Source organism: Gossypium hirsutum, chromosome A03, assembly GCF_007990345.1.
Source record: "Gossypium hirsutum isolate 1008001.06 chromosome A03, Gossypium_hirsutum_v2.1, whole genome shotgun sequence".
NCBI classification, from domain to species: domain Eukaryota; kingdom Viridiplantae; phylum Streptophyta; class Magnoliopsida; order Malvales; family Malvaceae; genus Gossypium; species Gossypium hirsutum.
This window is the reverse complement of record NC_053426.1, coordinates 102,194,687-102,207,142: the sequence shown is the minus strand read 5'-3', so window position 1 is coordinate 102,207,142 and position 12,456 is coordinate 102,194,687. Positions and strand designations below refer to the sequence as shown.

At 30.9% G+C, this 12,456-nt stretch overlaps 1 protein-coding gene and 1 long non-coding RNA gene across 2 annotated transcripts; both read right to left on the bottom strand.

The window, feature by feature from the left end:
• Positions 1 to 2,560: 2,560 nt before the first annotated feature.
• On the bottom strand, positions 2,561 to 3,768 carry LOC107888097 (uncharacterized). Its single transcript, XM_041100134.1, has 3 exons — positions 3,395 to 3,768; positions 3,218 to 3,319; positions 2,561 to 3,060 (listed from the first exon to the last, which is right to left on the bottom strand). The coding sequence occupies exons 2-3, from the start codon at positions 3,242 to 3,244 to the stop codon at positions 2,644 to 2,646; spliced, it is 444 nt and encodes a 147-aa protein (XP_040956068.1). The 5' UTR covers positions 3,245 to 3,319; positions 3,395 to 3,768; the 3' UTR covers positions 2,561 to 2,643.
• Positions 3,769 to 3,782: 14 nt separating this feature from the next.
• On the bottom strand, positions 3,783 to 7,241 carry LOC107886639 (uncharacterized). The gene is made up of 4 exons (XR_001680825.2): positions 7,016 to 7,241; positions 5,207 to 5,303; positions 4,183 to 4,323; positions 3,783 to 4,092 (listed from the first exon to the last, which is right to left on the bottom strand). It is a non-coding gene; the product is annotated as an uncharacterized lncRNA (long non-coding RNA).
• Positions 7,242 to 12,456: the final 5,215 nt, after the last annotated feature.

Below are 12,456 nucleotides of genomic sequence, written 5' to 3'. Positions count from 1 at the left end.
TTATCGTCACCTATTTTTTTCTTTTAGATCGCAATAGCCATATTCTAGGATAGATCCAAAAGCCGAAAAGCCTCATATTTTAGTGATTCGAGAATTAATATTTAGATCTATTTTCTACGCACGTTTAAGTTGGATTCACAACGGATCTAGGGTAGGAAGGTATTTGGAACGTTCTTCAACGAGTAGATCTCTTGGTAAGTATTCGAACCTTCTTTCCATTTGCATCTTATGGTTTAAAAAAAGCTGAAAACCCCTATATACATAGGGTGGCTGTCGACTAAACTAAAAGGGTTTAGTGGTGTTATTTGATTTGTTTTGCTCTAGTGTGGATTAAAGGCTACTAATCGAGGGCTTGGATATTTGGAACGACCAGAATTAGATCTAGTCGACTTTTCCGGCAAAGGTAAGAACTTTAGTGCCTAAGGTGTTAAGGGCCTAATATGGTAAGGGTTTGATGTGTTAAGTTGTTATGGATTCATAGTTTAACGTGTTAGTAACTGATTGTAGGCAACTCGTGTGTGGAAATCGTCAAAGTTTCGTCGAAAAACAGGTGTGTAAACGACACCCACTCATAGACTAGATCGGCAAAAGCCGAAAAGCCGAAATGCCGGAAAGTTAGCATTTTGTGAACTTGCGAGCGTGCGAGCGCTCGTGAGATGGTTGTTTGTTAATTTTGGTAATCTAAAGCGGTATGATTGCAGAGTGCACAATTTTGTGCACTTCGGTATATTTGGGATTAATGGGCCGAAAACGGGTTAATGGGCCAACGGGCCCAATTCAGTAAAGACGCTCGGTAAGTGTTTCTGTTGATACGTTAACAGTTGTAGGATGTATGTAAACCCTAAAATAGTGAATTTTACTAAAATACCCCTAAGTATGAAAATTACCATTTTACCCTTAGGTGCAAAATGACCGTTATACCCCTAGGGTTAATTTTGACTGAAATGCATGATATTCTGATTCTGTTTATTGTATGCCATGACATGTATATCTATTGTATGGGATCTGGGTTATGTTATAGAGGAAGAACCCATTCTGGTGGCTGTGCCACATATTCTGATATAAGCAGCTTTGTTGCGGATTATAGTTAGTGCCGCAACCGATGCTAACACTGTAAGTGTAGGGATGGCGTGGGTGATTTATTCCCCACAGGAAGTGTAGGGATGGACGGAGGCAAGTGCAGGGTTGGATGGGGTTATCATGTATTAATCATATGAGGTTATTTTGTTATGGGCCAACTGTATTGAAATGGGCCCAACTGTGTTAATATGGCCAAGGCCTAATATATCTCGACTTGTAATAGGGCTACGGCCCAGATTGATACTAATATGGGCTAGGCCCAAAATACTCTGATACTGTAAGGGGCTATGGCCCAGATTAATATTGATATGGGCTAAGGCCCAGTTAACACTGATTTCTGAATAGGGCTTAGGCCCAGTAAAGCTTGAACCGATTTGGGCTCTGGTTGGGATACTTTACACACTGAGTTTTCCAAACTCACCCCCTTTCTCTTCCATCCTTGCAGGTGAGCCCTAGTTGGTGGACTTGGAGCTGGGTGGGATTCAGAGTGGCCACGAAGATTAAGTTTCTATTTTCTTTAAAATAAGTTTCGCATTTATTATTTTGATTATTTTTATTCTGGTTTAAGTTGTAATAAGGCCGCTCTTTTTATTATTTTTAATATTTTGGGTTATTAAATTGGTTAGCTCTAGGGTGCATTTTATAAAAGTTACTTATTTTCAAAATATCATGATTATCGAGCAAAGCTTTCGCAACGTAAATGTTTTCAAAGGAAATAAATATTTTAAATGGACTTAAACTTAATTTTGTTGTTCGTGGACAAGTAATATGCTTTAAGTGTGGCAATGGATGTGTGCATGTCTAGGATTGGATCCATGAAGAGCTTGGTACTTAAGCAGTCCAATAGACTCGCCTCCTCTTTTCTAGCTTCCTACCTGGTGCACAGCTTCCATTCACTTTAATCTATAACGAAAATATTCTTTTCAAAGATTTTTAATTAAAACATGAGTTTTACAATAACGCTCCAATGAGTTTTACATCAAGAAGGGTTTCCAATGAAAACATGGTTTTCGAAAAACACTTCAATGTGACACGCTGAATTCGGCCGTAACATCTGGGCCGGGTTTGGGGTGTTACAAGTAATCATATTATCAACTACTTTTTTTAAACGAACATAATACATATGATTATTTGATTTTAACTTTTGTTATTTGTTTATAAATTATTTTTATCCACTACAGGAAAACAGACTTTTAGCGGCGTTTTTTTTTGCCTTTAGCGGCGCTTTCCCAAGTGCCGCAAAAAACGTCGCTATATGTAACGCCTATAAAATTAGCGGCGTTTTTCTGAAAAAAGCGCTTCTAAAGACCAGGACTTTTAGCGGCGCTTTTAAAAAAACGCCGCTAAAGACCAGGACTTTTAGCTGCGCTTTTAGAAAAAAACGCCGCTAATTTGCCCAGTTTTGCAATATGTATTTTTGCACCTATATCCAACCCTCCTGCAAGAAATTCAACCAAAAAATTTAAATAATACAAAGTTATACAAAAAATATATTATATAAATTGTAAATGAATATTCAAAATATTCTTACAATAATGTTGAAAGTTACAAGAAAACAAATGTCTAAGATGGCGGATTTTGAAATTGCTGGAACATAGTCATCATAGACTGAAGCTGTAGCTGGAGTTCATTGTATTTTTTGTTCTGCTCCGCCTCCCTCGCTGTTGCCTCCGCCTCCCGCGCTGCTGCCTCCGCTCTAAGTTGAGAAATTTGCTCATCTGTGCTAGCTTGTATCTGAACTATCTGATCTTTTAGCCTCTGAACTTCAGCTTGACTTTGACTCCCGGAAGGCATGTATTGGTGCGAGGTGGATCCAAAATATTGGGTCGGGTTAACACTAGATCCTTGAAATCTAACCCGACCATACCTTTCTGGACCCAAAACTTCATTAATAATTCTGTTATCTATATCCTCAAAATTAACAGAACTATCAGTCGAAGCAGTCGCTTCATACTCTGCCTTCTTATCTTTTAGTTTCTCCTAATAAATCAGTTAAAGAGTTAGAAACGAAATATACAATAAAAAGGAATACAACATAATATTATTTAAATTAAACTAATAAAAACGACAAATTAAAACATTATAATTAAATATTATAAATATTTATAATGAATCAAATTTTATTAAGTAAATATACCATAATTTCTGCAGCCTCAGATGTCATCGGAGTTCCATCTTTTTTCTTGTGCGTAATGTCAAAAAGCTGAAGGCGTCCAACTTTTTGACCAAACGAGGCTTCCTACAATATAGTAGTAAATATTATTTAATTGTAAAAAGTCATTAATACTTGATAGAATTAATAAATCCATAGTACCGCGGCTTGAGCTACACAAGCAAAACTTCTCGACCCTGCCGTGTGCGTAAATTTTTGTTTTTGCCTGCTGCTTGTTCAAACTCGCTCACGGTCCTACATAATAAAATTATTATTACGTATATAGTAAATACTATAAACCGAAAAATTTATAAGAGTTTGCAAGTACATAATACCTCTCCTTTCTTCGAATTCCAAAATCGAACCGCATCTTCCCATTGGTACCTCAGCATTCCCGGTGGGACATTTTGCAATTTTTGTTCGAGGCTTATGGGTTTTTTAAAATATTCTTTTTTTTAAATGCTTTTATGGTCTCTCCATTTTTTACCCAATGCCTTCTTGATATATGCATCAGAGACCTCTAAAGCAAACCTCTCCTAAAAAACACAAGTTTAGGAAGTAAATATAAATGAAACTTAAACCAAAGTATTATAAATTACATTAACGTTTTGTTACCTTAATATTAGAGAGAGCTTGATTTTTATTGCTATCTGGCATGTTATGCCATGATTCATAGTTGATGGGCAACATATTGGCATTTCGTGCTATAATGCCCAAATAGCCTGCTAGAAGTCGAGCTTCTTGTCCAACAGGCTGACCATGGCTGTTTCTAGTTACTTTGACACGCTCGACAGAATTTAAGTTATATAAATCTGTTAGGAGTGTACGTCCTCGACCTCTGCGCGTCCGACCATTTTCAGCTGAAAAATAATATATTATTACTATATTGAAATTTAAAAATAAATCAGTAATAAAATTTAATACAATTTGTAAAATAAACTTAACATTACTTTGAAATTCCACAGACTCGTCAAGTGTCTCTGGCACGCTTGAAGATCCAACAACTGTTTACTGTTCAGTACTTACTTCTTCCGAATTTGTAGTATTCTGTGCAATACTAAGATCTCTTAATCTTCTTCTAGGCATTTTTCCTGCAACACATAAAATAGTTAAAATTTTAGTAAGAAATAACAACAATAGTAAATATAAAATAGTTAAATTATATAACATGACCAATGTTAAAATTATAACATTACATATAAATAAAAAATCATAAAATCTTACTACATCATAAATCGTAAATATCTTCGTCCACATCTTGACGAACCCATTGAAATTGTGTACTAGTACTAGGGATATTTTCATTTAAGTTTTGTTCTAGAAAAGGTAAAGTTTCTGATCTTTCAACGATGTCATCTCTACTTCCATTCCCCATGTCAAATAAGTCTCTAGGGGTGTTTCGGAGTACAACGTACCAACCCTCATCAATTGGATCTTTCGAGTAAAAAACTTGTTTAACTTGAGAAGAAAATACATACGGCTCGTCTATCAAATGTTCTCCAGTGTGAATTAATCGAGAGAAATTCACCATTGTAAAACCAAACTGATCATTTTTAATTCCGCGAGCAGTATTAGCATCAGCCCAATCACATCGAAATAAGACAACTTTCCATTTTCCATAGTAATCCAACTCAATAATGTCGGTTAGAAGTCCGTAATACTCCACATTTCCCTCGACAAGATTACTGTCCCTAGCACTAGCGTAACTTGTAGTTAAAGAGTTAATAACTACTCCACAATTTTGAGTTCTCCTCAATCTCTCGTGATATTTGGTATGAAATCTGAATCCATTCATGATGAAATCACTATATCTTTTTACTACTCGATTCAGACCTTGGGAAAGCCATTTAACTTAACTTTTTATATATATCTAGAGCTTTTAGTAATCAGTATTTGAACTGTTACAGACAAATGCAATCAATGTATTTGTTTTACATTGTGAAGTTTGTCAATAAAAAAAAAGAAAAAAATTACCTTAACTTTTATTCAACACAGAGGGTCCCATCAACTTCACCAGTTCCCTGTTTACAACCCTACAAGACCCTTTACCCTGTAATAATATGTCTTTTACCTGCAAAATCAAAAAAATAATAATACCTCATATCAGTTAAATCTTGAATTGATTATGGTTTTGCAACTTAAATAAGAATTTGCCAATGTTTGCTTATACAAGCTAGGCCATGATAACCCTTAGACCCATCCAAGAAGTTAGGCTTGATAGGTTTGACCCTCCTAAGTTGGTCATGGCTCAATCGGATTTAAACTTAGGCAAAAAATTTTAAAAATGAATTTGAATCGAGACTTGACCCATGTACAAATTTAATGTCCCTGATTCAAACAAGCTTTATGAGGACCTGATACGAGTCATTAGAACACAACGCGCTAAAGGGACCAAGAAGAAGCTGCAGGCAAAACCAGGTTGAGTTCCTGGTCTACCCCAACAAATAGACAAGGCAAGTGATATGCATTAGAGTTTAGAGATAGCTTTTAGGGACGGTTTTTAAAGCTTCTAGGGACAATTTTGTCGTCTCAAAATATGATTTAATTTTTTATCTCAAAAAGAAAGAAAGTATATGATTTTATCCCCCGAGATGTGACTTAAAGCACCATTCGTGAGAATATTTTTGGAGGGTTTCACTTTTGGACAACAAGATGGTGATTTAGATTGTAGCATTTTCAATTGTGACCTGTTCTATGAAAAGGTTACAAATTGAGATGATATGAGAAGAAGAAAAAAAAAAGGGAACCTATTTGATTTATCCACCTTACTTACTTTTTTCTATTACATGCCCCATTTCCCTTTCCTATAATTTTGATTTGATTGTCATTTATGAAAGGGTTCATCTCCCCTATCCTTTAACACTGCTCTAAAATATGATATATTATTACATGCTAAATAATATATCAGCTAATACCCTTTCAATCTTTGGCAGTTTCCATTGAAGTTAGTGCTTAAGTTTTTTCAGCTTTTTTTACTTATTACCAGACACATGTAACTACATGAAACTGAAAACCCCCAGAACCTGGTTCCCACTTAATGAATGAAACTTGACCTTATATGTATCTACTGCTATTCTATATATATATTTGATAAGATAAAGCAATTTCCATATACCATACTAGGAAAACGAAAATCCTATATATATATTATTTAGAATACTTTGATTTAATAAACGCATAATTGACACAAAGACCAGAGCATGAAGCTTAAGAACAGTGCAAAAAGAGCTCAAATTATTGTATAACAGCATATACAGAATTATAGCAAGGTAGCTCACTTACATTAATTTTGGTGGATAGTTGAAGAACATATATCACTGCTCTAGCGCATACAGTTATACTAATGGTGTTTTTTTTCCATGGAAATAATATCTGGTCGACAGTAATTATGAGTTAATTTTCTTTTTTTAGAGTTAATTGTATCTTAGAAATGAGCAACTCTTCAATTGTTTTGTCAGTCGGATTGTCCATGCTCAGTTCTTCGATCCTTCAGTGGATATGAACTAACCTTTAACCCAAATAGATTCCTATCATAGCTCGAATCAAGATACAACAAACAACGATTCAAAATTGTGTGAACATGATACGAGATCTTTTTGTTCGAAAAAATAAGTGGCTGAGGATTTTGCTTTCGTGGTTGTCATTGAGTGCATTCAAACACAATTGCCAACCCAAAATGAATATCCTACAACTTGGTTGACCGACACTTCATCCAACATCATCCAAAACCCATAGGTTAAACAAAGAAGAAATAAATTGTTCTCAAATAAAAGCACAACTTACCTGAAATTTTACACTCCGATGAAGCAAACGAGTAACCTCCAAAACAGAAAAGCGATTCAAGTCAGATGCATGTTAGCTCGACAATGAATCTTAACCGTGCCTGCTGATTCTTTTAGGGGAAATTTAGGGTTTAGAAGAAATTACAGAATTGGGGAAAACTATTTTGGGGGGAATGGGTGTCGGGCATGAGAAAGAAGCAAACACTTCAAGGAAAACGACGCCGTTCAAGGTAAAAAATTATGTAATATCCATTTAAAACGATGCCGTTTACTATTTTAATTTTTTGCGGTATTTTTTTTAAAAACACCACTAATCCCTTAAATCTCCAATTTAATTTTACTTAAATCCCTTAAATCTTTATAAATACTTAAAGTAAATTTATTTAAACCTAATGATATTGTTTTAATTTTTTTTATAAATATATACATGTTATTTTCATTTGATATTTATTAATTTTTTAAATATAAACAAGTTAAATATTTTTAATTATATATATTTTTCTATTAGTTGTTGAATTATATGTAAGTTGTGGATTTAGTCCTTTTACTTTCATTTTGTTATTTTTAGTCATTTTAATTTTCAAATTTTAAAATTGTAGTATTAATTAAATGGTAGCTATTAAATTCATTAAGTTTTGCTATTTCTAAAATCTAATGTAACAAACATATTACTCACAAAAAGCCAGTTACGGATTTAACGGTTGTCATTTGTGTCAAAATTAATATTTTAAAATTTGAAAAGTATATATAGGGACCAATAATAATCTAATTGGATAACATGAACTCAACCTACAACTTTACGCACAATACCAAGACTAATAGCATAATTTAACCAAACATATATAATTGCTATCATTTGAGTCATCATGACTAAAATTTTAAATTTTGAAATGTACAAACGATAAAATTGATCGATTTGAAAAATACAGGGACTAAAACTATTCAAATTAAAATATAAGGACTAAATACACATTTTACATATAGTACATGGGATAATAGCATAATTTGCCTTTTTTTTTAAATTAATACAACTATTGATTCAAACCCATACATATGAAAACACGACGTTTACTTTAAAGTATTTTGTTTTTGCGGCGTTTTTTTTAAAACGCCGGTACTCCCCTAAAAATCCAATTAAAACGACGCCGTTTTCATTAAACTGCTATGTTTTGTGGCTTTTTTAAAAAATGCCGCTACTCTCCTAAATATCCAATTAAAATGACGCCGTTTTTGTTAACTGCTATGTTTTTTGCGGCGTTTTTTAAATAAACGCCAGTAATCTCTTAGTTTTTATATTTCATTTTTATTTGTTATATTCTATGACAATTTTAAGTTTAAATTTCACTTAAATAAATTAACTGTAGAGGAATTAATTTGAATTGAATTATTTTTAATATATCAAAATATTTTTAGATTAAATCTTAAACCATTTTATTTATATAAACTATTATCTCTTAAATAATTTAAACTGTAATTATAATTTAATATAATATTCAAATTAATATTATCTCTTTTACAATTATATAAGAAATCGTTTAATATATAAATTAAAAAACACTACTTAATCATAACCCTAAACCTTTAACCCCTATCCCATAAACACTAAAGTACTCTAAGGCGCTCTAAATTATAAAGCCTAAACCCTAAACCCCACACCCCAAACCCTAAACTCCAAATCATAAACCCTATATATATATATTACAAGGGACAAAGATAATTAAAAAGGAATTTTATTGCTTATCTAAACTCTAAACCTCTTAACCCCTATCCCATAAACACTAAATATTCCTTAACCCCAAAACCTTACACCTTAAACTCCAACCCTAACCTCTAAACCTTAAATCATATTAATCCCTAAACCCATAATTCATCATAAACCTTCAAATACTAGTTAACTCTTAAACTTAAACCCTAAAACTATATATCTTAAACCATAGTTAACTCATAAACCTTAAACTATAATGATAATTAATTTAATATTTTAAATTCAATACTATCTCTTTTACGATTATATAAGAAAATATTTAATATATTGTATAACCATAAATTTTAATAATTATTATTTTAGGGGTTATAGATTAGTGTTTATGATTTTTTAGGGTTTAAGGGTTATATGACTTTTGGCGGTGTTTTATTGAAAGCGCCGCTAATGCTCGGGTCTTTAGCGGCGTTTTACCAAAAGCGCCGCTAATGCTCGAGTCTTTAGCGGCGTTTTACCAAAAGCACCGCTAATGCTCTGTTTTTAGTGGTGTTTTTTACTAAAATGCCGCTAAAGCCCTATTTTCATGTAGTGATCATACTAGTAATGTTTTAAAGTAATTAATATTTTTAAAATTATAAATTATGTAACTATATAATTACAATTTGTACTACCAAACATGACATAAGAATTCACAATGTAATTGCACCCTGTCAGCCAAATACGTCTAGGGAATTACAATTTTTTGTAATTACAAGAGAAAGTAGAGCAATTACTACCCTAGTAATTAAACGTTAACCCAATTACTCTATATTGTCCAAACTAGAGGTGATCATGATAATTACATCAATAATAACTTTATATTTATGAATATAAAAATAAATTATATTAAATAATTTTATATTTGTATAATAAAACTTAAAGTAAAAAATAATATATAATAATTCGATAAGAAAACATTTTATTAAACCCCTAAATTATTTCATAAAAAATATTATTTGATATTTAGTCGGTGAAGTTTTTTAATTCTACAAGACAGGTTAAAAGTAGAGGCAAAGTCAGACAATTTTTTTAGGGTTAGAATTAAGTTATAAATTTTGATAAGAATTAAAATATAATTTCACTATACTTTTACAATTATTTAAAAATTAAATGAAAATCCTATAATTTTTAAATTATTATTAATTTATAATTTTATACATTTTCAAAAGTAAATAAAGTAAAATTTAAATTTTAAGGGACTAGGGTCCTTTCTCTATTCCCTTTTGACACTCCTGATTAAAAGTCGGATATATGTAATCATGTGCCTCATTTATATAATTTTATTTTTCTAAAATCAATTAATACCACTTATCAATCTCTTAACCTATGAAAAAATCCCTTAATTTATACCAATCAAACCTGCCGAATTAGTATTAATAAAAAAAACCCCACCCAATAATACGGATAAAAGGACGCATTTCCAAAGAATGATTGTATACTTATGAAATGTCAAAATCAAGTTTAAAACAAAAATATTTTACTTCTAGTCAACTGACCCATTTTACCAAGTTTCAAAACCCTTAGTTCGGCAATAAAATAAAGGCTTTCAATAAATAAATAAATAAAGATTAAAATTTGTTATAATTTCATGTGGTTTTTAATTATAAATTTAAATTTTAGTTTTTTATATTTATTTTTAAAAATTTAATTTCTTTATTTTTTCATATTTCAAAATTCAATTTTAATTTTTAACACGGTTAAAGTTTCTTTTTGAATTTATTGATGTGATATTTTGAAATAAAAAAAACTCATATGATAGCCATATAACTAAAAACATGGAACTTTAATGAACTTGAAATTAATAAAATAATTTTAACAGTGTTAACAGTTGAATCTAAATTTTGAAAGTTAAAAAATAGAAGAATTAGATTCTTAAAAATAAAAGTATAGGGACTAAATTCTAAGTTTGCAAAAAGTAAATAAACTTATAGCATATTTTATCCTAAAACAAAATTTTATGTAAATTTTAGGCTAGTATTTTTTTTAATGCAGATTTTACGTGGGAAAATATTAGATTTAGGATTTGAATTTTATGCGTAATAACCACAAAATTTGTAATAATGTTAGTTTGGGTAAAAGAAATAATAATAAACCCTTGGTTCAACCTCATCCAATTCTTACTGGATTTACATTTTTGCATGCTTACTTAACTTTTTTCTTCAAGTGTATGAAATAGTTTTTGCCTTTTTCTTCAAATGTGTGAAATTTTCACTTCCAAGGTGATTTCTCAATTGATTAATAGAGGTAAAAGCAGAATCCTTGTGTAACACAACATAAAATATAAACAAGACCAAAACCAGTGATATTGGCATTACATTACGAACTAAAGGGACACAACACAGACGTGGGACTTGGTCTTAAAAGACACGACATGATGCCCCAATACTTCAAGGAAAGGAAGTGTTACGTGAATGGGGTGTGGTAGGTGGAGAGTAATATTATACATGATATAACTACCAACATGATAATTAAAAAATAATAACTGAAACATAATATGAAAAAATATTAAATTAATGGGACATGAATAAATGAATGTTTTAAAAGGTATACAAAACAAATTTAAATTTACACACTTATACATGTACACACTGTACTATCATAAACTTAAACCTATAGATCGAATTTTGGTTTCAAACATAAATTAATTTACTTCAATCAATCAACTTATGGCTTGAATTAAAAAAAAGAAATGACATCATCTCTTCCCTCAGTTTTGTTTTGTTGTCATATGAAAAACTTTAAATAGAATTATGAAGAGATAAAATACAAAAAAGTTATTACACAAATATAGAGTTAAGTGGTAGGTGTCTCAGCATGCTTTGAATTGAATCTAGTAAGCGATAGTCGGAAGAGAGAGAGAGGGGGTAGGGAAGACCATAGATATTCACTTAAGAATACACCTGCCTTTCTTTGAACACGGAAACGTAACTATCACGTAAATGACTTCAGGTTGGTGAGAATAAAGACTTCAATGGTGGTGCACCGCCCCTCTGATTCAACCACCAATTTCAAGCTGCACTTCTACTAAGGTTTTTTTACCAACATTTAGCGTTAGATTTGTTATTTATTTATGTTAAATTATAATTAAAAGTATATTCTAAGTTCATATACACTTTGAACGTTATTTTGGAATTTAATTTTTTTTATTTTCATGAATATAATCTTTTACTTTTCGGATTTAAAAATTCAAGTCAAGTTGTTATCATCGTTAAAATTCTTCTATTAAATTATTTCACACGACGTTTTAAAATTGAAAAAATATTCACTTGATAGTCATGTAACAATAAAAAATAATTTTGAAAATATTTATTAGAATTTTTCCTTAGAAACACACATTCGAACTCGTCGTAATAATATAAATATATTTTGGTTTAATAGTGTTCTTAAGAAAAAATAATATTAACATTTTGATTGAAACAGTCAACAATATTAACTATTTAGACTAATTAATGACATTACAGATATAGACAACCAAATTATGTCAAGAATTAATGCATATAGATTAAATCTCAAGTTTCAACATAATTTAGGGGCCAAAATTGAAATTTGACCATTGTCTTATAATGTTAAAAATCCAATTGAAACCTAAAAAAAATTGGAATTCAAATATCAATCTCTACTACTTTGAAGATATTCAAGTTATATATAACCACTTAATGTTTTAATTGAAAAATTAAGGATATTAAGTATTTTGAATAATT

Bases quoted from the DNA above. Each gene is read 5' to 3' on its own strand.
- LOC107888097 (XM_041100134.1), bottom strand. From the start codon at position 3,244: ATGACATCTGAGGCTGCAGAAATTATG. The intron at 3,061-3,217 runs GTATATTTACTT...CTGATTTATTAG, and splicing joins CTGAGGCTGCAGAAATTATG to GAGAAACTAAAAGATAAGAA.